This window comes from Aythya ferina (genome assembly GCF_964211825.1).
Source record: "Aythya ferina genome assembly, chromosome: 4".
NCBI classification, from domain to species: Eukaryota; Metazoa; Chordata; class Aves; order Anseriformes; family Anatidae; genus Aythya; species Aythya ferina.
Window position 1 is genome coordinate 52,413,124 of NC_140300.1, and position 26,349 is coordinate 52,439,472.

The following is a 26,349-nucleotide window of genomic DNA, read 5'->3' on the forward strand; positions in this document are numbered from 1 at the left end:
AAACCCTACGTTTGAAATCATCATGCAGTTGGGATTGACTTTTTTGAGTATAAGTTGCTATTAAAGATAATTAATGCATACTAATTTTTACTTCGTACCCGTGGGTAGGTATCATTTTCTGTTTGTTTTTACAGGAGAGGAAAAGTATTGTAAACTTGACTACATCTGGCTTAGTCTAATAAAGATACTGAATGTTACATTATAGTCTCCCATATCCTTTACAGCCTTTGAGAATTTGGCTTAGATATACACACACGCTGTAAAACAAAAATATCTTCTCTCCTAAGGGATATAATTTTAATAATTCAGTCAGCAGACATGTACTGTGTGTTTCCTTTTCGGCTGGGATCACAGCTTTCCTTCAGAGCCATTCAAGGGCTGCCCGAGTGAGCAGCATAAAGTAACTACAATGCTGATGGTCTCTAGAAATATTAGCAGGCTTTTACTAATGATTGGGTTCAGTGTTTGGGTTGCACGCGTCATAGCTGACTCCATGCTATATATATGTAATTTACAGAATGAGTTTGGCATAACTGGTACTACAGTTTCCAGTACCTGATTATTATTAAATAAAGGTAGTGTTTTTCAAGAAATTTGTTTTCGAACGCAGAACTTATGCTCTTTGCTCACATAAGCATGGCTAGCAGATACAGCTAGCCTAGAACTAACACCAGCAGACCCTTGTCTTCATTTTTCCCACACTTCATTTTCCCAAATAACTTTAGGTTAGAAAATTGAGTAAAGCAAGCACAAGATGAAATGTTCTCATGTGCAAGCGACTCGAAAACAAGCAGGGACTGGAATTACTCTGAACACCTTGCTGCAACTGCACTATTTCCCTATAACAATTCATTAAAGTGCTTTAGGCTATTACTTGGTAAACATAATTAACTTAATTTCAATAATTCAAATTGCATTCTAGATGAAAAAAGTGGCTGAGGGAGGAGAATCTTGCTCTACTTCTTTCTCCCCAGAGAAAAGCACGAGCTAGTACAGCCTGCGCAGTGTGCCAAGCTGCCTAAAGAGATCTCCAGTTGTTAGGAGAGCTGCAAAACACAAACACCCTTCCCCATAGCAGAGCTGCTCAGGGCTTTTTCTTCTTCGGCCAGAACAGAGGTGGTGCCGATTGAAGTTCAGGACTTTCTCCTTCCCCTCCTGCTTTCAGGCCACTTGCTTTGTGTCTGCCTTTCCTTACATACCTTACAGGGAGAAACAGTTGCAACACTTGGAAAATGTTATTTTCATTTGAGTTCTTTGTATAAAGTCAGCTGGGAGCAGTCTGTTTGCTGTTTGTCACTGCCTTCCTTCCGTCATCTCTTCTGCAAACAGTTGAGCTGCACGGAGAGATGTGCTGAATTCAGATCCAGCTTTTTTTTTATTTGCCAAACACAGAGAGAACAGTAACAGGAAGATGATGCCAAGCTAATTGAATTATGCTAGTTCCGATATTTTCAATGAAAAACCCTGCACTCATGTGTACTAGAACTGAAAAATCATTGCAGAGCTACCACGCTGTTGGTGTGGCCACACTGCTGCCTATATATTCTCTGCTTCAGAGTTTCTTGTACAGATCAAAACTATTTTGCTGCTAGCATTAGCTGTGCAGAGAATGCAGCTGGTCTGGAAGGGCAGCGAGGGCTCTTAAAGTACGCTTTCCTGCAGCTCTCTGCAAGTGTAGTTGTGGGTATGTCTGCAGCAACTAGCTACACATTTACATATCAGCAGTATTTCTGTCTGAAGAATGCAGGTCAAAATCTCAGTGATGCATCTGCCTTTTGTAGCCGATGCACGTAAAAAGAGTAACTACGAACATGGCAGTGTTCGCAGTAGCGTTTAAAGGATTTGTCTGTATTTTGCATTTATGTGTTTTTTCTTTATGGCTGTCTGATGCAGCATCCCCTACAATAACAAAAATGGGAAATAATGAGCACAGACAGGTAACAGAGTTTTTATTAGCTTGCTTAATAGTGCTCACGGGGTAGGGGGGGAACTGAAGCGTGAATGAGTACCCGTATTCAAACTGAGAGCTCTGCACCAGCAGCGTTACAGCACAGGGCACTGGGAGCTTGAGGTAGGGCTTCTGGTACTGTTTCTCTAGTTCTTGAAATGACATCCATGTGCCAAGGAAATAAAACAGAGCTCTCCTCCTCCCCACCCTACGTTGTAATCTGCAGCGCCTAATGCCTTTTGGAGAAAAGACGTGTTTTTTAAAAGCATTGATTCATGCTGTAATCATGCACTGAGACATGGGAGAACCACCCAAACAAGGGAAGACCAGATTGGTGGTTGTAGTACTTTGGGGGGGGGGGGGGGGGGGTAAAGCAGATGTTTTCAAACAGAAAATAAAATACTTTGAGGCTGTTGACAGATATCATAAATACACCTTTTAGGTGAGTGACATTTAATACTGGCCAAACAGTATTTCTAACTGTAAAAGGATCAGGTTTTTATACGCTACTGTCACGCAGCCTTGCAAAGCCAAGTCCTTATAGTATGGGAAAGCGGGAAAATTCAGTTTTCCTGTGGGAAATAGCACTTGCTGCTAGCCCAGGCACAGTTTCAGATAATGGACTGCAAAGTCCTGAGACTTATGCTGTAGAAAAGCTTTACACAATCAATATTACAGGTTTTTACAGCTCCCTGTGAACCTTACATAGTTGAACATTTGATAACTAAAACATTTGGATTCACAGGCAGGAGAGCTGGAAATAACTTCAGGGTTTAAAAACTCTGAAACATTCCTGACAGTCCTTCTGTAGCATGTATTTGGTATTTTCAGAATAAATGATGGTGTGATATAGAGATTCTCATAGTACCATTTCAGGATGACCTCATAACTCTCTTGAATTTAGCCTTTAAAAGTGTATATAACAGCTTTCGTATCACATATTCTATATATAATACATGGCATGTTATTCTATAGAGCGTAAGTGATAAAATTGTTCTTTCTCTAGTTTGATATTTATATACTCTCAAAGTTTTTCTAATGCACAAGGGTTTACAAAAGACATTGTAAATGTGTGTGGGAAAGGAGAAGAGGTTACATAAAACTTTCACTTGAGAAAACTTTTTTTTTTTTTTTTTTTTTTTTAATAAAGTTGAAGAGGAGGAATTCTACCAGTATTAAACGATTACTGGTTTGGAATATTTTCTGGTCTTTGGTAGAACTGCTGAATTTTAAAGTTTGGAAACTTCACTTTTAACAAATAAACATTCATATTTCAATTATTTATATGTAGCTTCTGTTTAAACTTGACATTTTTTGAATACTTTTGTTAAGAACAGAAAATGTACTAAAATGTAAGGTGCAGCAAACTCCAGACTCTAGTCATTTCAATTCAAGGTGCAGACAATGCTGTAGCTGAAGCACCTTGATGGATACGTTCCCATTCTCCTGGCCATTCCACGTCTGGTGTTTGCCCAAACAGAAAACAGAGCCACCTTACCCAGCAAAAAAATACTTTTCAGGTTGATTTCTGCCAGACAAATGGCTTGTGTGGCCCCAAGGTTCAGCACTGGTGCTAGGTGTAGGATATGCTCCCAGAGGAGCCAGAAGCAGTAGAGGAGGAGAAAGACCTGCTATTCTTCATGGCAGCATGCTCTTAGGTAAGCCCAGACATGTTACCTGCCTGACCCTCCAAGTGTAGACCTGCTGTGGGTGCCTCTGCTCTAGCTTAGGTGGCTCCTTTTGGGTCCCCTCTGGGAGATCCTGGAGCTGGAGGCCATTCTTTCCAGCCTTTCAGTACAAAAATAGATTTCAAATGAATAGCAATAGTTAAATTAGTGTAGCCTCAAACTGCAAGCGCCTGACTGCCAGCCCTTCTGCCTTTCTGAATTTTCTCAACAGAATCAGCTGTGCGAAAATATTATGCAACACTATCATCCTTCTTTCAATTTGTGTGGTAGGAATGTGGTTTCCAGATTAGTTTGGCAAAGCTCAATGTGCAAATCCAGATCTGTAAGCATTCAAGTATAGCCAAATTTGATAGATTGATTATCTGTTAACTCATCCCTTTACTGACCAAGTCCCTTTGGCTAAAGTGTTCCTGTACTTTTTTCATTCTGTAGGTTTGTAGCATGATCATCAGTATGAAGAGCTACAGCTCATCCACTGCAGTTTTGGCCCTCCAATTATTCCTTTTATTATTTTAATTGAAAACACCACCACCACCACAAGTGGGGAGAGATCTAGATGAGGGAGGGGAATGACTTGAGTATGGTGGGCTTTTGTCTCAGGTTTCCAGATTTCATAGGCTGACACACAGTTTTGTATGTCAAAAAGAAAGTCAGTGAAGAAAAATGTTAAACTGAAAAGTTATGCTTTCTACTGTATATGTGACATCTGGTGAGGAAAGGTCATAAGCTGAAATTTAGAAAATTCTCTGTTGGTCTATGTGGTTGAAATATACATGAAGACTTGAAAGTCACTCCTTGATATATTAAAGTGACTGATAATTTTTCACCCAGCTCCCCTGTGGTGTGGACAGCTTCACCTGATTTTTCTTTAAATGTGATTTTAAAAGATGAACTTGTGCCACAAAGCCAGAGAGCTCCAAGGCTTGATCCCTTCAGGTTTAGTGTTTGTGAACAGCAGCACAAGTAGTTGAATTCAAGATTCTGTAAATCCTCTGTGTCTGTAAGTATTAAGTAGAGATGGATTTGGGAATACAAAACTGATTATTACTAAACTTCACCCAAATATTTTTTTCTTTGTTATTTTATAGCACACTTAAAGGAAAGACTAGATGACTACATTAAACAGTGGAACGGCCTGGTGAAGGTATTTCGAAATGAGAGGAGAGAAGGTTTAATCCAAGCTAGAAGCATTGGAGCCCAAAAGGCTAAACTTGGACAGGTAGGAACCAGCTCACAAATAAGTCTTATATATTTTTAATTTTACTCCTTTTAAGCTTCATTTTTCTGCCTCTAATATCAAAGTATGGCAATGTAAAATAAAGTTAATTAAATCTTTGTGATACCCTGTATAGAGATAAAAGTGACTGTACATCTGCTTCCTTGTTTTTCTCTTTTGAAGGTTTTGGTTTACCTTGATGCCCATTGTGAGGTGGGAATTAATTGGTATGCGCCACTTATAGCTCCTATATCCAAGGACAGGTAATGTTCTACTATGATTTCCAGTGCCTGGCCTCTTAGGAAGGAAAAGTCAGAGTAACAATCCATGCTTTTCAAATTCAAATCAATAAGTTGTATATCTATATCAATATATATCTATTTCAAGCTACATCAATATTTGCTGAATCAAGGTTTTGTCAACTCCCAGCAAAAAAGCTACATAAGGAGGAAGGAAAATATCCAAGTAAATTTCCAGATAGTTTATTTCAATTGGTATACTGAATGTTGTGCTTGTTGTAGATTAAATATCAAACAACTCTTGTCTTTTGCAGTGATCTGAGGGACAGTTACAAACGTGTTCTGTTGTAGCCAAGTAAGGACCCTGATTAAGCAAAGTGTTTATTATAAATAAACAAAATCGTGATTTTGGGTCAGAGCAGTAATGGTAAGAGTTCTGATTTAACAGGGACTTAAAGCCCCTGTGATCTCAAGAGTTTGATAACTAGATAGAGGTTAAAAACGCTCGCATGCTTCCACTGAGTGTGCATTACTGTTTTACGTGCCATAGAGGTGGGAGGAGGAGGCAGCTGCAGAGGCTCCTCCGGCACTGCCTGCAGAGGATGCATATGCAGGAGGTGCTGGCAGCTCTGCAGCCTCCATCCAAGCGCTCTCCCCTGGGCACAGCGTGCTGGTCCCTCAGCACCCAAGGGAAGAGCATGGCATTATAGCTGCTTGTTGCCTCCCCCACGTGTTTTTCCAGTCTCATACGGGATTTGTCTTAAAAAGATGGAAGAGCTCTAAGAAGAAAATAAGATTGCAGTTTGGTCACTGGGAGAATTTGGGGAGAATAACATGATGTCTTTTCCTTGTCAAATGCTGTATATGACAGATCATAATGAGGAGCACATTGCAAATTAAAAAAGAAAAATTCTTTGCAGGCCATTGCTAAAAGAGCACCAATAACATATTTTTTATCCTTAAAGGCTGGATTTGCAGCACAGTTGGGCAGAAGAGTGAACATCCATATTTACACTAGTAAAATGTTTATCGTACTTATTGGCAGCTAAGATCTAATATGAATAGAAATTATAGAAGATAATAATACTGTGAGAGTTTTAGCTTTCTAAAGGCTCCTCTGTTGCCTCCAGCAATGCTTTCTTAGAAGACCAATGTCAAGAAGAACACATGCAGGAAAAACTGTAAATGAATTGATGTATTAGCATTTTAGACTGAACTTTCCTGCTTCCAGAATGTCTTAAAACAACATAAAGAAAAGACTCTCTCTTTTTTCTAATGAGGCCTCCTTTTGCAAATAATGTTTACGAGTGACTTTTCATATAAACTACTCGATGAGGAGATTAATAATTGATGGTGTAAATTTCAGATTAGACAGATTACTCTTACTCTTCTTAAATTGTATCTTGCTCTTTCTTTCCCTTCTATAAACGTTTCAGAACTACATGTACTGTACCTCTAATAGATTACATAGATGGGAATGATTATTCCATCGAGCCACAACAAGGTGGGGATGAAGATGGTTTTGCCAGAGGGGCCTGGGACTGGAGTTTGCTATGGAAACGAATTCCGTTAAGCCACAAGGAAAAGTCCAAACGAAAACATAAAACTGAGCCTTATCGGTAAAGAAAGCTGTTTACGTGTCGCGGATTGTAATGAATAACTGTCTAAAGCCTTTCCTTCTTCCCTCCTCCCTCTTCTCCCGTGAACCACGATTGGCACACGTGTCCCACGCGGGTCCCTGCACATAACCGCATCCTCCCTGCCACCATCTGCCGCCCCGCAGAACCACATGCACTGTGCCACTGATAGATGTCATAGATGGCAACACTTATAAGATTGTGCCGCAAGGGGGTGGTGACGAAGATGGGTTTGCTAGAGGAGCGTGGGATTGGAGTATGCTATGGAAGAGGGTTCCCTTGACCAAGCGAGAAAAGGAAAAAAGAAAGACAAAAACCGAACCGTATCGGTAATCACTAAATCACTTACCTGTTTCTTTTTTCTTAAGTAGCTATTGATCCACTAAAACTTGCATGTACTTTTAAGCCTGAAAATCTTCATATTGCTAACCATGACAGCTGCTTTGTTTAATCAGACCTGTTTGCTGCAACTGATTACTTGGCCAAAATAGTTTTGCTACCTTCCGCTGCCTCTCCACTCCTGCTCTTGTGTGGTTAATAGGGTGTACATCAGAATAACATGGTTTTGCTTGGTGAGAAAAAGGATTGTATGACTTCGTTTCCAGTGAAAACTTTATTTAGCTATGGTATTTTTGAAAAGTAATGTTGGAAACAAAAGCTCTTATTTAATCATCTGATTTGAAATAATGAGCATGCTGTGAGTATTTGTAACAGCTGGTAATGCATAAAATCTGTAGGTTGCTGTCATGGCTTGATGCATGCATACAGCTCGTGGGTTATGCATGTACATCAGAAAAATGCCTTTTGTCATGTTTCTCCCACTTGCTTCATAATAGATCACATCTGACAAAGATGCATACTATTTAAGAATTTTGGCTACATATTTTCTAAGGTCTGAATTTGCTTGGGGATTTTACTTTAATACATATAACTTGAAGAAAACCAAAATTTATTTTCTGGGAAAACTCCAATGATTTTCACATAAGTCCCACCTTTTTATTTGGCTTTGTAGGGGGGTATATGTTTTCTTCCCTGCAAACAGAAACTGGCTAGAAACCCTAGCTTAAGTTTCTGGATTGCTTTTCAAGACTGGGAGGCTGCGGTTCTGCTGTTTTTTATTACTTTCCCCTTCACACTTAACTAATCGTGTTACTACATTTGAAAACAATCTTCACATCTTCAGAATCTAATGTCTTCTATTGCTTGTATGTATGATTTAAGCACTGTAAGAACTTATGTTGGTAATTCCCTCTCCTCACCCATGATTGTTCTTTGCTAAAATGGCAACACATGCAAGGAAGTTACAAAGCTTTGATCTGTTTTGTGTACAATCTAAATAATACCATTTTCTGACAAGGCTGTCCACATTGGAACTTTAATACTCGCTCAGAGGGGGATAAACTATTTCAAACATCACTGTTGTGTTCTGTGTTTACCATCCAAACAGATCTTAAAATCCTTTAAAATGTTCCCAGAAACACACAACACATGTTCTCAGAATGGTTTAAAAGATGACTTTATTTTTAATAATACTTTGATAGTTACAGTGCCTTTTCTAAAAAGAGATGTTCCCTGCATCGGTTATGGCCGGGCTCTAGGCGTTTTGTTGCGGAAAAACCAAGGCATGTAAGACCAAGTAATGACTTTGCTTAAATTGTAGACATGATTGCCTAGTTTAAAAAGAAAACAAAACAATAATGAAAAAAATCCTCAACACCTTAAACAACTTAAATGACTTCTGGTAATGGGGGAGAATAGCCCCAGGACCAAATCCCACTTTCAAAAATACTGTGCTTACCCCTTTTTATCTTGTAAAATAAACTACTGAGCTTATGTGGATTTTACTGTGTTTTTTAACACACTTGATGGTGTGTTAAAGGCCAAGACTTTACTCCAGCATTTGAGGCCTCTCTACACTTGCCAGGTCTTTACGGTGCTCAGGGAAGCCAGCAGTGCAGGCAAGCCACAGGGCTGTGCGATGCCATGTGTTTCTCCCTGCTGTGCTTACTGGCTTCCTGACCCTCCAGTCCCTCTGGAGCAGCAGCAAGGCTGGAAGAAAATCCCACAAGCAGACAAGAGGAAGGAAGGGGGCATTCAGGAGGCACTCAGCATCTGATCAGGTGGTCTGGACAGCTACGTTTGCTGTGCTGTGGGCCACCCCATGTCACCTTTTCCTTGCCACCATTTTTAATCCCCAACCTAGTGGGGACTGCAGGTTTATCCACTAGGGTCTTTTTATATTTATTGATCCTTAGGGGGAAAATGCTTGGTATGTGTGCAGGAAATGGCTTAACGTATTCTACTCTCCATTTCCATGTAAGCAAGCTGCCAGAGAGTTTTGGTTAGTTTCTGCACAAATGTTCCAGTCCTAGTCACAGCATCTTTCTGACACATTAAAACTTGTTAATTGAACTTTGGCATATGTAGAGGGATTTACAAAGCCTTTTTAAAAAAAAAAAAAAATAAAATAATAATAATAAAAAAAATGAAACCAAAATGGAAACCTAATATGCCTTGATCCAGGCCCTCTTAAAAATTTCACAGAGGGTAATGAAAAGTGTTTCATGTGATGGAGGTAGAAAAAGAGCCAGAGGGAAAAAGTAAAAAGCCATCATTTAACCAGGAAAACTCTGTTGCTTGATTAACAGTAAGTAAACATCAGTTTCAATGTGGCAGCTCTGCAGAACATAAACTTAAGTATGTTATATGGTCTCATCCCTTATATCAGAAACTTGAATGTCTGTTCAGTGAAAAATGTCTTGCCACAATGACTCCTAGCATTTTTCTAGTAGAAGCATGGTGGCTGGCTGAATGATAACTCTGACCAAAATTTTGTATAATTAAAAAAAAAAAAAAAAAGATATGCAACCTCACTAAAAATATACACAGGTCATTTCAGGAAATCACTGGAAGCTTATGACAAAGCTTTAAGATTTTTCAGTGTATTGCCATTAATCTAATCTTTATTACATGTTAACAGCAAATTGCTTCCTTGATTGGTGCTTTCTCTGAATGTTATCTAATCCTTTTGGCAGGAGGAATTACACTGTATTCTTCTTTCAGGTCTCCCGCAATGGCTGGTGGATTGTTTGCCATTGAGCGCGATTTCTTCTTTGAACTCGGTCTCTATGATCCAGGACTTCAGATCTGGGGTGGTGAAAATTTTGAAATTTCTTACAAGGTAACACTAAATACTGAAAACTTTCCTCTTGGCATCCTTGCAAACTTAGGGTCAGGAGCTGTCAGAGAGATGGCTTAGCAAAGAGACCCAAGTGCAGAGCAATCTAGATTTCAGTAATGGTTTGGGATCACACATGCTCCCCTGAATATCCAAACTGAAACCAGACTGGCAAATTAGATAGAGGAGGGGGGAAATCTGAGTGCTCTCAGGGTATGTATGTGTTTATAGAAAAATGTTTTTTCTAACAAAAGAGAAAAAGAAGCACTTGGTTTGTGCATAGATGCATGTAAAGTATACAAGGATGCTACCAGAAGTAATCTATCCTGGTTTCTTCCTCCTTGCCATTTTTCTGGGTGAAGAATGGTCTCATGTACTTTTCAAAATTTCAAGAACTTCTCTACAAGAGAAATCTTCATGATTGAAGCACTAACTGCATAATTCATAATCATTGCAGAAGATCTTATTTTCAATCCCAGGCATATGCACACTCTTCAGTTAGCAGGAAATGTAAGATGATGATCATTAGCTTCTGGTAGCATCAGTATTCGTAATGACACAAGTGGCAGACAGCAGGAATCTGTCCCAATTAAGAAACGAAAGTGGAGACATCTAATATCCTCAGCAGTGATCTGTGAAATCGTAGCTGAAATTTACTAAAAGTACATTCAGAGCTCCCCAGCTACTCTTGCTGTTGATGATTTTGAGGAAAGCTCTGAGTGCACTTGCTCAGCTGTAAATCCATATGCAAAAGACAGTGACTGAGGATGTTACATTTACAGGGTCTTTATCCTTCTAATTCCTCGTCTTGCTTAGATCTAAATCGTGATTGAAATTGCATACAGTAGTTTTGTAATTGAAGTGGATAGTTGTTGCTGATTATGTAGAGACCTCCAAATTGGTTTCATGTAGATCAAAACCAATCTTCAGAACTAAATAACATTTATCAGTGTTGCATGCTGACTCCTAGATAGCGAATAAAATTGCTTTGCATATCAGTTTTTTAATCAAGCTCTTATGAAAATTAATATGATGATAAAACACATGCAGTGAAGGAAGTATTCTGCCCATCTTACCTAATAATGTTAAGTCTGTTTTTTAACTTGGAATTCAGTCTATTTTGGAATATCCACAAAGTTAGTTTGGATTTGGGTTTGATGCTACATTTTAAACTTGTCAAAGCTATAAGCGATTAAATTCAAATTATTTAGGTGCGTTTTCTTTCTCCCACAAATAGATGGATTATCTAAGGACATGTGGGTGGGAAGGAATTTCAGAATGGTAGTACACTTTCCCCATTTTTATTTTCAGCTACTACCACTGAAAAAAAATATCTGTTTGTTCTTGGTTGTAATGCAGTTACCAAATACATCATTACCTCCTACTGGTATTTATTAAGGAAATCTTAATTGTGATGGGCATCTAACCAAAACCCATCTTAGTGACAGTATGTGAATTGCTCCAATAAAATCAAAATACTGATTCTGTTATTTTAAAAATTACCCCATTCCATATTTTGTTCACTCATTCATTACTGTTCTTTTAAAATAGCAATGGAATGAGGTGACAAACTATTTTAAAAGCTTTTTGAAAAATTACTTCAGTTGAGTAATTTCATGTTGGAGTTGAAGATGTACTCAATACATCTTTATTTCCTTTCATTTCAGACATATTATGTCTATGCTTATGTCTGAAGTAAAAAAATATTTAAATGTATCACATGGTGGTATAGTAACAGAAGTATTTTCTACGTATTTATCTATCTTAAATTCCTGTATATTAATATCTGCATCTTTGCTTGAACTTGTAGATCTGGCAGTGTGGGGGAAAACTGTTGTTTGTCCCCTGTTCCCGTGTTGGACACATTTATCGTCTCCAGGGTTGGCAAGGAAATCCACCTCCTGTCTACGTTGGGTCTTCTCCTACACTGAAGGTACTATTTTGCTGCTGATTTGAGATAACAGATTTAAATAAATCTGTGTAAATTATCAGTAGCAATTTAAAGAGCGCTTCATCCAAAGGTATTTAGTGTCTAAAGTTAAGATGTTCAACCACACGGTGATCGTGGGTTTGCATTCCCCCACTGGCCTGAAAGGGTGTTATCCCAGGCTCTGGTGAATTGATTAACATTTTAGTCAAGCTAACAGTAGGAACAGTCCTATGGAGCGTAGCTGGAAATAAGCACAGATGGGCATAGTGACAGAGAAAAAGGGCAATGGGAAGGGGGCTTGTAAATGATAGCTTATTTTTCAGTGCAGGCAAGCCTCTCTGAAATTATAAAACCCTACCACTAATCTGAAAAATCTGATCAAAAATATCTTCTGCATGTCTAAACTCCTTACATGAGTCAACTTGCCTGCTTACTGGGTGAAACGAAGCACTGCTGAATGTTCTTACATAGTAAGCAGCTTCTACGTACGAGGTAGTATAGAGGAATATCTTTCTCCCTCTTCAGGCACCCTTCTATCCTAACAAGCAACAATGAAATACTTCACTTAAGGTGCATGGGAATGTAAAATCTCCTTGGTGTTTCATAGCTGGCTTGTTTAAGACTTTTTTTTCCACCCTTAGTGGACTAAAGCATATCATTCTGGATATTTAAATTGCAGAAGTTGAATGCAAACTCTGAATTGTAGCTCTGGTACTTAGCAAATGACTGCAACATTTATTGCACCACTTACTGAAGAGTCCTTATTTAAAACAAACAAACAAACAAGCAAATAAAAAAATTTAGAAGACTTTGTACTCTCATTAAGCCAGTTTATTTTACTGGCCTAAACTCTAATTTGAAAATAGTAGTCCTGTGTGTCATAATCTGCTGAAGATGACAAAATATCATTGCTATATAATAATTTCACACTATTATGGTTTTTAAGAGAAGAAATCTTTAAATCTGTGAAATTGACACGTTATTGTGTCTGACCTGTTGTGCATGCACTGAAATAATAGCAATGTCATTCTTCTTCACAGAACTATGTCAGAGTTGTAGAAGTGTGGTGGGATGAATACAAAGATTACTTTTATGCCAGTCGGCCAGAGACAAAAGCGCTGCCCTATGGAGATATATCTGAGCTGAAAAAATTCCGTGAAGATCACAACTGCAAAAGCTTTAAGTGGTTCATGGAAGAAATAGCATATGATATAACATCGTATTATCCCTTACCGCCTAAAAACGTGGAATGGGGAGAGGTATGTAAAGCACATAACCTGTATTTATTTTCTGAGGATTTTTTTTGAAGTTCAGAATTAAAAAGGAAACGATTATTATTTGACATTAATCTGAGAACAGGCTCTTTGTTTCCTGCTATACCGATGTAAGTGATACTGGCCAGAGGACTACAGAGAAATAACCAAAGGGGGAAGAAAAAAAAAAAAAAAAAGAATGCTACTTTAAAAGCTGGGATTTCTTTAAAATTAGATCCATGTTTCTTTCAAGATTAATTTTTGTATCTATCCATAGTCTCAGTTATGTTTAAAACTCTTTTCTCCAAAATTGGAATTTATTTATTTTTAAAAGAAAAAAAAAAAAAAAAAAAGTTTGTACTAGAATATTGGCAAAGATTAATAGGTGAAATTTTATTTATTTATTTATTTTGGTGTAGTCTTCAAGAATAGGTAGTGAAATACAGAGAGAGTACATTCTGCCTATGTTTGCTAGCCTGAGATGTACTCATATTGGTACAGCCTCAGTAAATCCCTTGTCTGCATGTAATGATTTGATATGATTCTTTAAGAGGAGTTTCCAGCATTAATGTATATGAGTATGACTTTGCTAAATCAAGGGTGTAGATATGCCTACACATAACTTGGCATTTTCACTTAGAGAAAATTCATCAAAAGCGGCAATTTCACTTAGTTATGCTACCAGGTGATACAGGACACCTCACTGAACCTGCCCTTCCCTTCTGGCTGTAACCCCACACTTGGAGGAGCCATTACTGTAGGTCTCCTTCCCAGCTTCAAATGATTTTTTGGCCCTTCTGAGATTGTCCAGCCTTGCCCTTTCTCTTCTATCAGTTTCACTTTTGAAGATAGTAGGGGCAAAGCCAAAAAATTATTTTGCTAGCAGGGGATGAGTCCTGGGTCCCGCCAAACTGAACAACCTTCTTTCTGATGTACCTGGTTTTGTAACTTCAAAAGAAGATTAGAAAGTTGAGATCTATGCATATTCATGTGACCAAGAATGTGTCATCTCTAACTTCTCTGAGGAATTAGTGATTTATAGTGTGTGCATGGTGGAAAGAGGGTACAAATAGTCTTGTATCTGGGGACCAGGTGAACGATGCCACTTTTATTTCTTATCTGAAAGCCGACACAAAGCATCAGGTTAGTGCATTAACTTTAGACCTGCTTTTGAATTCACATAAAGGGTTAGAAACGCTTGTTATGTATTGCTCTTCACTGGGGTGAAAATATCTGAAGAGAATAAAATAATAATGGTCACCTTGTGGAAAATCATCCCTGGTAAAAGCGAACAGCTCCAGAGCAGAAACAGGAAAGACTGAAGTTCAGAGGCTTCTGTGAAGTTGTCTTCAACTCTTCGCTAGCTGACAGTTATTCTACAACATCTGAGATATTTTTTTCGCCATATGTTTGTAACATCACACTAATTGCATTTCCAAACCGTCAGGAATGAAAGCGGGGTTTATCTTCCCTAATACTGTCTGGAAGTCAGGTCTCTGGGCTAAGCTTAGTCCTTCAGGCTTCCTTCTGCAGTCACAAAGGAGAAAGAAGCTCCAGCAAAGAAAATAGGCTTGGCAAGAAAGTTATTTTGTGCCATAAAGCCTTTTCAAAGCCATTTGTTGATCCTTCTGAGAAGAGAATGGGATAATCAGCAGCAAAGGAAGGCATGCTTTCTGGCAGGACTTGTGTTCTTTATCCTTGTGCCTGTGCCTGCCCCTCATCAGCGTTATCTTTCCTTTCCCCGTGTAATTGCTGCTGCAGAATGAACTGCTGAGCAGCCGGGACTGCTCCTGCCTGTACTTAATGACCGCTGTCTGCAGCTCCTTGGCATCAGATTTATCTCCTCACGTCTTCCACAGGATGAGGGCAACTTCATCAAGCTCTGCCTTTATTTATGACGATCCGAGAGACCAAACGTGCTTTAATAGGAGATTGAATAAATTAAAATACTTGGAAGTCCTACACTGTAGTGTCGTTAGTTTGGAATTGAGCTTTGCAACTCTAGTTTCATTAGTGTAACTCCTATAAGAGCCCATAGATTAGCCTGGGCAGCTAGGAGCTCCATCTCCAACAGTTAACAGAATTTTTTAAATTTTATATGCAGACTTCTTTTGTATCCATCTGGCAGATATTTGTTTCTGGTCTGAAAGAGAAGTGGGAATTTTCCGAACTTTTCACGCTTATTTTTCCTTGAGACTAACTGAAAGTGCACAACCTTTTTTTCCAGATTAGAGGCTTTGAAACTGCTTACTGTATTGATAGCATGGGCCACACCAACGGTGGCGTTGTCGAACTGGGGCCGTGCCATAGAATGGGAGGAAATCAGGTAAGTGACTCTGAGGCAAGGTTGAAAGAGAAGTGCTTTCAGTGAATGATAACAGATCATTTTTCTTTTAAGTCTGCACATGAAGTCACTTATGTGCTGGCTGTGAAAATGGGAGCTAGAGGTTTTTCTTAAGCATACTGACACTGATAAAATACAGGAATCTGAAAGTATCATTTCAAACACAGACTGCACAGAATTGAAGGCAAATTCGTAATCTTGTTTTCACAGAAGCAGGTATATGTGGAAGCGAGAACTGTGCTTTAAAGCAACCTTATCACTGCATTATAGAACATCTGCAGCTGGTAGCATCACTGCTGATTCATCGTTTATCCTCCCTTAATAATTAATCCTTCAGGAAACAGCCCCCCCTTACTCTAGCTCAGTGATTTCACAAATTTGTTTTGCTCTAATGGAAGCATAAAATACTTCTGTGCAATAACTCACCTTCCACCACAGGAGACACAATATTGAATATAAATTTGTCTGCTTCATTTACAAATTAAGTGTCAGAACATAATTACTAATAGATGATTGCAATCCAAGCTACTATTATGTTTGACCTGCGTCTTCACAAACCTATGCAAACTATCAGGCAAACATGCTGTTCTGTATTTGCATCTCCCTTTTCAGTTGGATCACTTTGCAGCATTTAAAACCTCTGTTTGTACTGATGTAGACTTGAAACAGGCAAGTTGTGTCACTGCAGTCCTGAAATCACATGCAGGAAGATTCTTTAAAAAATCACGGTTAATTCTTAATAGGTCTTGGAAATTTATCTTTTACTTTGATATTTAATGCAAAAGTTCCCTAAACTACTTTTTCTGTATATGTTACCTCCAAAAACCTTTAGTAATTATTTCATAAGAAGTAACTAAGACAATCTTTTGTATGCATTAGTTTGATTTCCTCCATGGCTAAAATACCAAAATATTACTGCCTTCACCTGAAATTACTGTCCAAGACCAAGGACTTGCTACCAAACCTTTAGAAAGATAACGGGTCACTTAAACATCACATCATACAAAGAATTTTAACAAACACTTTCGGAAATCTCCCAAATAGGTGTCCCTTTATTTTTATCATTTTTCTCTTGCTAGGTAAGTTTCTTAGCCTTCTAAAGGAAAGTGATCAAAAAATAGTGTCCAAATAGTAAAAATGTGTTACGTCATGTAAAATGAAGGTAGGTGTAATAATACCAGAGAATATTTTTAGTGATGGTATTTCATTGGTATTTCACTTTCTAAACTGTTATTTCAATTCAGCTGTTAAAAAGGTGGCATCTTTTTTTCTGCTAGCTTTTCCGAATCAATGAAGCGAACCAACTCATGCAGTATGATCAGTGCTTAACTAAAGGACCGGATGGATCCAAAATTATGATTACACACTGTAATCTGAATGAATACAAGGATTGGCAATACTTCAAGGTATGCAACAGATATATATGGAAAATAGAAATTATAATTCTTATCTTGTTTTGTTACATCTTTTTATTATTATTCTACATGTATTGGAAAATAGAGATCTATGACAAGATTAACTGAACCACATAAAGTCAATTGTCAGTCGCACATTCTCAGAAATCCATGCTTGCTGGGAAGACTTCTCCCTAGGGGTTTTGCTAGCACTTCCAGTCGCTGACTTCTGTAGCAAAATCTTTAAATAAAATCTCCTGAGGGGACATGTTCTGCCACAGGTATGTTAGGAGTTAGCACTTGTCTCAGAGGAAGCAAAGAGGATGTCTACTACCAGTGATAGTGTTTCTAAAAGCTCTTTATGACACCACCCTCTCTGCTTGTGTGCTTTCTGTCAAGAAAGCTTCTTTATTGGGTGTTGTGAGAAGATGACTTAAGTGCTAAGGTGCATTTAGCAGCTAAGAACAATACATCTAATTTTGGGAAGGCTAAATTGAAGTGTTTAAAGACAGAAGGCTATGTTGGAATAGGTAAACATAGTTTTTCTTTCTGCATTGTCTTTGCTTTCTTCAGTATTTCTTTTTCCTGTTCATTAACCATTCCCTAAGAACATGCTCTGTTGTGAATTAAGGGTGTGGCACTGTTATAAAGCTATTGCAAAATCTATGCATTTTTAATAAAGACTTGGAATGTTGGCTGATATACATGAGAGGGCTGTTACAGCCTATTTAGTAAGTACATCTGCAAGTCCGCCATTAATTCTAGTTTTGAAAGTGTTATTTTTTAAAAAGTCTTAAAGGTTATATTTCTGTTTCTCTTAAAAAAAAAAAAAAAGGAGAATGAATAGTCCAAGGGTGACGTTATCCTTGGATATGGCTACACATAACTTGGTTCTGTGTCTAAGAAAATCTCATGCCTTGATTTTTTTTTTCTTCAATCTTTCTAGCGTATTGCATGTTTCATTAGCTGGTTATCTGGATTGTGTTTGTCTGAAAGATGTAGATACTATTGATTGCAGTGAAATCTGTCTGTTATCCTTTAAGCCACCACACTGTTTCTGATACTTGCATAGAGCTGTGAAATCTCAAGCAACCTAACACTGTTTCCACTCAGTTACCTTGTGGCATTTAGACAAAATTCTTTACATCTGAAATTTAAAAATCAACAAGTAGTGTTTCAGTGCCTGCTGACTTCTGCTGTAGCATTAGAAAAATATATAGCACTTGCTAACTCTCCAGCCATTCTAGTGTGCCCCAGCATGTTACTTGGCTCTTCTGTAAGCATTTCTTTTATGCGAGAAGATCCATTTCCTCCACAGTGGTACCAAGTTGTGTAATTGTTTGCTTATTACCACAAGTTATAAGGAAGCCCAGTAGGCACAGTCTGGGCTGTAGAACAAAAAACTGACTGGCTTCCAGAAAAAAAAGAGAAAAAAAAAAAAAAGAGGTGGGGGGTGAGAGCAAAAGGACCACCAAGGGTGTGTAACCAAGCAGATATTAGAAATCTGGCACCCTTTGCTGAGCAGTACAGAGGGTATGACCGTTTCTCTTAATGAGGAGGGTGTAAGGAATGAAATGCTTATGAACTGCTGAAAAATGTTGTGGCCTGGTGCAAATGAAAGCTGCCAGGAGATGTTATCTGGTTGGTTGGTTGTTTCTGGAATGAACATTTGTGTGCAGTTTGGTGAGCATAACGTCTGTGCTTCTGCAGTATGGAGCAGGAGGGCTTTTTGGTGACCGAGTGCCGGAGAGAGTGTGTCTTTCCGCGGCCATGGGAGCAGGGGACAGGGCTGTGAAGCCTCAGCCATGGTGCTGCAGGTTTTTCTGCTACTCCGTCGTTTGGATGCAGCTTGTCAGTGAGGCAGGGCTGCCTCTGGTGCGCAGGGTCAGCAAGCAAGAGAGAAGCCATAGGGCTGCTTTGCAAATGCGTGAGATCCAGGCGCTGCAGCAAGGGGATGTGGAAGGAGCCAAATGTGCGAGTCTCAGCCTGACTGTGCTCCACACAATAGGTCTGCAGTTTCTTAGGCAGTCTCCTGTTGCTCTGGCGGCCAGGCTTGCTCTCATACCCTCTTTTCTTCCTTCTACTAGTCAAACAGGCAGCGAAGTTATGGCTTTTTACCCCAGTGGAGTTAATGTTGCTGTTGTGCATTTGCTGTATGTGAGGGCTAACTAAAGGAAGATCTGCCTTGCGAAGTCAGTTCCTGTAAAGCCATCCTCTAGAGTTAATCTTCTGTTTTGGTTACAGGATGGATGAAAGTGCTAGAAGCATTTTAGATACGGTTTTGCTTATATTCTTAACAGTTTGCTTACAAAGAGAAATGCAAAGCATTTCAAGCTAACTTACATGCATCAACATTTTATAATATAAAAGGTGTAAAAATCTAGTTTTAACAAAGATGGAGGATGAGTATAGAACTGATCTTTTTCAGGGCCCCTGAAACCTGTTTTTGTAACAGCAAATAGCTATATTACAATTGTAAAGAAAATGTTTTAAGACAAACAAAAAAACATGTTCCTGATGGTTTTGTTTTCCAGAATCTGCACAGATTTACTCATATTCCATCAGGGAAGTGCTTGGATCGTTCAGAAGTCCTACATCAAGTTTTCATTTCAGAGTGTGACTCCAGTAAAGCAACACAAAAGTGGGAAATGAACAACATTCTTAGTGTGTAGACAAACAAAACCTACCTACTGACACGTTAATTTGTACAGGACTGAAAATAGCCTGAAAACTGCTGCAATTATTAACTTTGTACAGCTGCGAGCCTCCTGATTTGGATGAAGGACATAGACGAACTGTGATTATTACAATAACATTATCATCCGCAGTTAATGTTTACAAAACTGCTTTACCTTAAACTCTGTAGATGTTTACATCTTTTTGTTTTAAGATGTTGGTAAATTAATGTGCTGTTAGCTATGTTTCATAGGAACATAGCTAAAAGCGTTGTCTTCTTTGGGATTACACTCAGGGGTCTGAAGGCAGTTTTTTTACACACACTTGAAAAGGTTGGAGTAACCAGATTTTCGTAGAACTTGGTGATTATCAACCTGTTGTATATTTTTATTTAATTTTACATCTTACTAAGCACTGCCACAGGTTATTAGCCAGGGTGGCCTTCTCTCACAATCATGCTGCTTTTTTGGAAGGTGAATTTCAACATATTTAGTGCCTCTTTCATTTCTCTCTTTCACAAGAAAAAGCATTTGTCAGAAATTATACAATGGATTTTTCTGAGCTGTCACCACGGGTAGGGATCAACTGTACCACCCCATGTAATTATTGTGTTGCTGAAGACAATTTCTGTCACCAGTTCGGCCGCTTGTTGGTGGGCGGGAGCAGAGGCTGCACACAGACGTGCTGCAGGCTCTCTGATGTGTCCCTTTGCTGGGGATGCTCTGAAAATATTATGCTGGGTCACTGCCCCATGTTCTACTCCCTGCATCTGCTGTGCTTGGCAGTGCTGAAGCAAGTGGATGCTTTGTGTGGGGCAAGGAAGAGCTTAGTGTCGAGTTTAGCACCAGTGTGGTACATGCTGATGGAAGTAAGCACCCTCTCAATTCCAATTACAAATTTATAAGCACTCACCTGCTTGTTTAAACCATGCCTTACATAAAAACAATATTTTTTTTAAAAAGTGAAATAAAGTAAAACTGCATGATTATGTAAAAAAATAAAATAAAATAATGCTTCATTTATATTATTGTTTTAAATGGAAATCACTTAGAGATGAACTAAAACTTTCAATCAGGAAAAAAAAATCCAGCTTGCTAACACATTTGCTTACTTCTCTGAAAGGACATCTGTCAGCTAGTTTGGAGCCCAGTCTTAGATTTGAAAAGAGAAATGGAAATCCTGAAACCACATTTATTTGTGTTAATTTTTTCCGTATATTTTTGTTGGAAACTTTTCCTGAGGGATTATGAACACAAAATACAACCGCTTGGTGCTATAATGTACAGAACAGAACATGAAGAAGTTTCTGAAAATGTTCCGAAGAGGAGTTTGTGAGAGCTCCCTTGGGAGTATAAATATTTACTCAGAGTGAACAGACAGGTGAAGGAGAAATGACTTATCCTCACTTCCTTATTCAAGATTTCGTGACTGTTAAGCGTTGACATCAGTGTACTGACTTAATAAGAGTTATGTCTATAACATGTCACACTATTAAATATGACTAAATACTTCCCTGAAATCTAGAATAGCATTGCATGCAGCTTCCATTGATGTTAACAAGGGTTATGTATCATATTTGGTGACAGAGTTTGATCTTTATAGGGCTGTCTGCACTGATATATTAGTTTGGGATCTTTCCTAGTTTCTTTAAACTTCTCACCTATACTTTCAGAGGTATGAAAAATAGAAAATAAAGGAGGGAGAAACTGGAATAAGGAAAATAAGGGTGTGTGTTGGTACTTGTTCCTTGTGTGTATGAAAACTTACTCCATTTTTATGTGTTGGGTAGATTAATTTAATCATATTACTATGCATAAGAGAAAGAATGGTGGCACATAAATTGTGCGGGTGTGCATTTTAAATGGGTATTTTGTGCAATTCATTAAAAGCTGATGCTGTGTGTGAACATGAATCTCTGTATGTGAGACTGAAACCTTGCAAAACATGAGATCATAAGAAGCTGTTGCTGTAATGACTTTTTCGTACTATAGCCTGCTTGGAAAAAATAATTCCCATATTCTTGCTTTGTAAGTTGATGATAATATCACTATGCATTTCTACATATTTTATAAATTTGATTTATGCAGATTTTGATACACTGTATGTTTCTGTAGAAATTGTATAAATCTTTAAAAAATTTATTAGGAAGAAATCTGGGAAACATGTATATCTTATGGGTTGCTTGTTTTTTAGGTGAAGTAAATAAAATATTTGAATTTTGGGTTTACTATACTTTTGTAGAGTAAAAATGGATTATTATCTTTATAGGAACTCCATATCTCTAAAACCGGACAACTTCTATGTTACAAACTTTAAAATATTAAAAGTGTTTTATTTTCCTTTTTTTTTTTTTTTTTTTTTTTTTTTTTTAATCTAGGTACTTTTTGTCATATCTGAGGGAGCTCAGTTTTTTATCCAGCAAAGTCAAAAATTACTCCCACTGTGAGTTGCCACATGGACACATTTGGATTTTTGTACCTCCTGCACTGATCGAATTAGGTAGATTTACCATGCCCTCAGAAAATGAACCTGAGAATGCTGAGAATGATTTCTAAAGTAGAATCAAAGGTCCAGGTAAAAGGGGGCAAGGGGCAGGGGGACGAAGCAATATACACAAGCTGTAGGTTTTTCACAATATTGCATTGTTCTGTGGCTGTTCTGAATGATCACGTGGAGGGAGACTCTGAATTCCTTGAAAGAGCTGGTGGTGGTGGCATGTGTTGGGTGAAAACATGCCCCCTGCAAGCAGTGTTCCCACACAGGCAGGGATCCCTTTCCCAAAGCCCCCTGGGGAAGCACGGTGTCCTTCTGTGGTACACCTGGGAGAAACCGAGTCATGCCTGGCAGTGGAGGCCTTGCTAGATTGAGCCTGTAGGACAGCTTCCCTAAGGCCAGCATGGTTGTCTGATAGAGAACTGCAATTACAATTTTCCTATTTTCATTTCTGAGGCAGCATAGACAATGAATGAAAGTAGCAATGAATGAAGGTAGAGGCCTTTGCTGGATTCCTGGGGATTCATAAGAAGAGATATTTGGGAAGAGATGATCAGAACAAAAAGTACACCTAGTTGTGGAAGTGCTTCCAGTCATACTTTCCATTGTACTGAAGAATGCCCTGAAGTCCTGACTGTCCTGAAGCTGCTGAGGGATCTCTGGAGGCCAGGAGTGATGACAGAAGGGAAAGTTGTCTGTCCTGCGGCCTGGGAACTAAGGTAAGGTGGTAGAGGAGGAAAACAGCTGTGTAACCCCAAGTTACAGAGTGGTAACTGGTTGCTAGTGGTATTGAAGTTATCAGGGATAAAGTAACATTGTACTGAGCCATTCCCACTTGGAGACTGGAGCTGCCCCTTCTGGTGTTTTTGTTGCGGTTGTTTGGTGTTTTTTTGTTTTGTTTTGTTCTGTTTTTGTTTGTTTTTGTTTGTTTGTTTGCCTGTTACAGTGTCCCGTTACCTTCCGTATGATGTTTGTGGTCCATGCTTCTGAAATATCAGGATCCCTTGTCTCTGTTGGACAAAAGCAAAGAATATTCTGACTTAGGACATGAACTGAGCTTAACATAAGAAATTTAAAAGCACGTACGAGATCAGACAAAAAGTCTAGTTAGCACAGTGGTCTTGCTTCCCTCAGTAAGCCTCACTGTGGTCAAGCAGCACAGGGCAGAGCGAAAAGACAGGGTGAGGATACTTCTGTAACACTCTCCCTACTTCTGGCAATTTACAGTTCAAGGGCTGTCTGAGCTAGGAACAGTGTTTTTCTATTTAGTATTCCAGAATTTGTCTGACCAGTTTTTGAATCTCGGCAGACTTTGGTCATCTATCACATCTGATTATGCAAAAAGCATGAAGGTTTCTAAAGGGACACACTGGCTCTGCAGCTTGTTCCCCTGCCGAGACAAATCAGTGAGATACAGAAGAATTATGAAGGCTTGTTAATGGTCTTAATTCCCAAAGGAGGATTTAGTGCTAGGTCAGTGCTGGGTTCAGCTAGCCAGGAGCGGGCTTCAAGGTGGCAGCACTGACAATAATGTCATCACAACACATTTTTCAAAAGACCTTTTTAGAAGAATGTGGTCTTTTCTACTGGAAGCTACCTGACCCTGCTGTTAAAGCTTGTCCATTCAAACATCCGTTCGGCTCTGCTGAAGAGATGATTTACGTGCACAACTTTACAAATAGAAGTTTGGGTCAAGAAACTTTGAGAATAGCCGTAGAGCTTGTAGATGTAGCACCAGATTGCAAGCTAAACATTTTTCTGGTGGCTGACACCGTATTCAGTCCTGAAAATCCAAAAGTGTCTCCAATAGTGAGGCTAAGGCTAGTTGATCTCATGATATCTAGTTGGAGCTACCTACAGGTTCACTCACTAATTGCTGCTGGCCTTTGACAGCTCTTGATTGCACTGATGAAGAAAAATTGGTATAGACAATCAACTTTTTTACTGGGTAGGTTTAAATGTCATGCACATCCCACAGTTGGAAGGCTTATGAGTCCCACAAGGGCTGTGTGTGTTGGAGAATGTAGCAATGAGCTCTACATCTGGGCTCTGTTACTGGATTCTTGACACTGGATTCAAAAGGAATCATGGAAAAGCAGACCAGGCTGTGATGGAGCTCAGATGAGAGGCCCAGCAATTCCAGAAATGCAGGGATTGTGGGCAAAACGTTTATGTACTTCAAGATGTGGAAAGAAATACAAACCAAAATGAGAAAACAAAGATAAATATATGCCTGGGATGGTAATACAAGTGAAGCAGGTTTAGTGACAGTCATCACCACAGCAAATAATCCATTGCTGAGCAGTAAGCAGCTGAGTATATACTAGTGTTACATACAAGGTACTTATCATACACAGTTATGAAACAGTTTGACAGATCATTAGTGAATCAAAGATAAAACTTCTGTTCCATGCTTTTTTATTTTTTGTCCAAGTCGATTTGCAGTTTTGTTGTTGTTGCTGTAATTCTTGATTAAGTTCTAAAGCCTGTATACACTGCGTTTAGCTCCTGGGTTTGTAGCTGTTCTGATCAGGGTTTTCCTTTTGAAAACACAATAAATAAATAAATCACCTATTAAACCTTATATTTCTTTAGGAATAAGGCAAAGTATTCATAAGTAGTTCTTGTTTTTTCTTTTTTTTTTTTTTTCTTTTTTTTTGTTACTTTTTGAATTACTTTACCTAATAATGCCTGACTTGCTATATACTTTTCTAACAAACATCTCTTATATCTTCACAGAATTATCTATTACAGTTCCAGCGTCTCCTCCTGACTAGCATGTAATGTAGTGTATTGTCCATCCTCATCACCAAAGACATAAACACTAGTCCTCCTTTTTTCCTTTTGCTTGTGTTGGGAGAAAATATATTAACATGTAATGTATTTTGTATAAACAGCGTGTTTCACCTGCTATTTTTATTATGCTCTCACTTCAAGATGCAGTCTACATTTGCAGTTCTTCACTGTTAGCTCTCATCTTTGTTGCAGCACCATTCACCTCTTTTCTACAAGTCATTCACACACACACACACACGTATATATATATTTATATATATCGAATAGTCGTCACTAGCCCTTAACCTGAGCTCCAAAAATAACCTATGGGTTTTCATAGGTGATTCTTCTCAACTGGTGAAACAGGTAATTAATTTCTATCTTGTTCCTGTATTTTTTATCCCATCACTCAATAACATGAGACCTTCAATGACGGCTTGCTTTCTTTATGAGGAGTCTGTCAGGAATTTCAGAAATCTACCTGATCTCCCTATCTTCACATTCATTGATTTTTTTCAAAGTCTATGTGACAGGACTTCCTCTCATGTCTTATTTAGCCATTTGTCCAGAAATTCTCATCTGTACTGTGAGAGTTTCTCAACTTGCCATATGGACATGACTGGTCTGAAGTGCCCTGTATCCCCATGGAATGCTTTCTAAAAATTAGTGTCATATTTGTGACCTTCCATTACTCTAGTGCTAGACAGTTTTAAGTGAAAAAAGACAAAGTACAGTTAATGGTTCAGCCATTTCATCCTTGGGTTTCTTTAGAACTCTAGGATGAATACCATCTGTCCTGTCATTCTTTTTCAAAACCTTTTATAGCTGGATTTGATGCAGATGCTCCACCATGCCTCCTCCATTACATGTTCTGTCATGAACTTCTTTCTGAAGCTCCTCTTCAAGGTTAAAAATTAAAAATAAAAAAAAAAAAATTCCTGAATCTTCTGTGAGCATTGATTTTTGCATCTTGATCACGTGTTGTCCCAAAGGCCTGTTTGGTAGGCCTCCTGGTTCTGATATGTTTGAAAGTTAATAATCATGTATTTTCTCAACGTGTTCCAATGGCATTTTTCCCTGCAATACATTGCTGCATCTGGTCTGTTGGGGTGCAATTTTTTTTTCCCTTTTACTGGTTTAGAAGTAAGTTCCACTTTTAAAAGATTGCTCTCCTACATTTGTAATTCTTTTACACCTGCTCTTTATCCACATCAGTCTTGGTTTTTGTGGTCTCGGTCTACTTTACTGGGTGGTATGCATTTATGCTGGACCTCTCATGCAATTTATCAGTCTTCCTGATGCTGACAACCTTTTTGGGTGTCCCTTTTAGATTTGATTTGAGACAGACCTCCCTGTTCACCTCCAGGTACAAGTTTCTGGTGAGTAATTTCATAAGATTGTCCATATTGAACACGGATGTGAAAAACTAATTTAGCTTTTCTACTACAGCCTTGTCTTTTCTGACTGTTCCTTTTATGCTTTGATCTCTTACTAGTTCTTCCAGTATTCCCAGGTGGGCATTATCTGAAACTCCTGATCTGACATACCGTGCTTTTTAAAGCTTAATTTGAAGGTAGT

At 38.5% G+C, this 26,349-nt stretch overlaps 1 protein-coding gene across 6 annotated transcripts in view; it reads left to right on the plus strand.

The window, feature by feature from the left end:
- GALNT7 (polypeptide N-acetylgalactosaminyltransferase 7) overlaps positions 1-21,735 on the plus strand; it is a 72,777-nt gene extending 51,042 nt beyond the window's left edge. For 3 of the 6 annotated variants that reach the window (XM_084518890.1, XM_084518888.1, XM_084518891.1), the window contains exons 4-12: positions 4,725-4,855; positions 5,036-5,115; positions 6,875-7,057; positions 9,792-9,909; positions 11,717-11,839; positions 12,877-13,095; positions 15,317-15,415; positions 16,711-16,839; positions 19,362-21,735. In XM_084518890.1, coding sequence (XP_084375016.1) covers positions 4,725-4,855; positions 5,036-5,115; positions 6,875-7,057; positions 9,792-9,909; positions 11,717-11,839; positions 12,877-13,095; positions 15,317-15,415; positions 16,711-16,839; positions 19,362-19,499 — 1,220 coding nt within the window. In that variant the 3' untranslated portion in view covers positions 19,500-21,735. Of the gene's footprint in view, positions 1-4,724; positions 4,856-5,035; positions 5,116-6,527; positions 6,711-6,874; positions 7,058-9,791; positions 9,910-11,716; positions 11,840-12,876; positions 13,096-15,316; positions 15,416-16,710; positions 16,840-19,361 lie in introns of all 6 variants that reach the window. The other 3 variants (XM_084518889.1, XM_084518892.1, XM_084518893.1) reach the window with 2 other exon arrangements.
- The last annotated feature ends 4,614 nt before the right edge of the window (positions 21,736-26,349 follow it).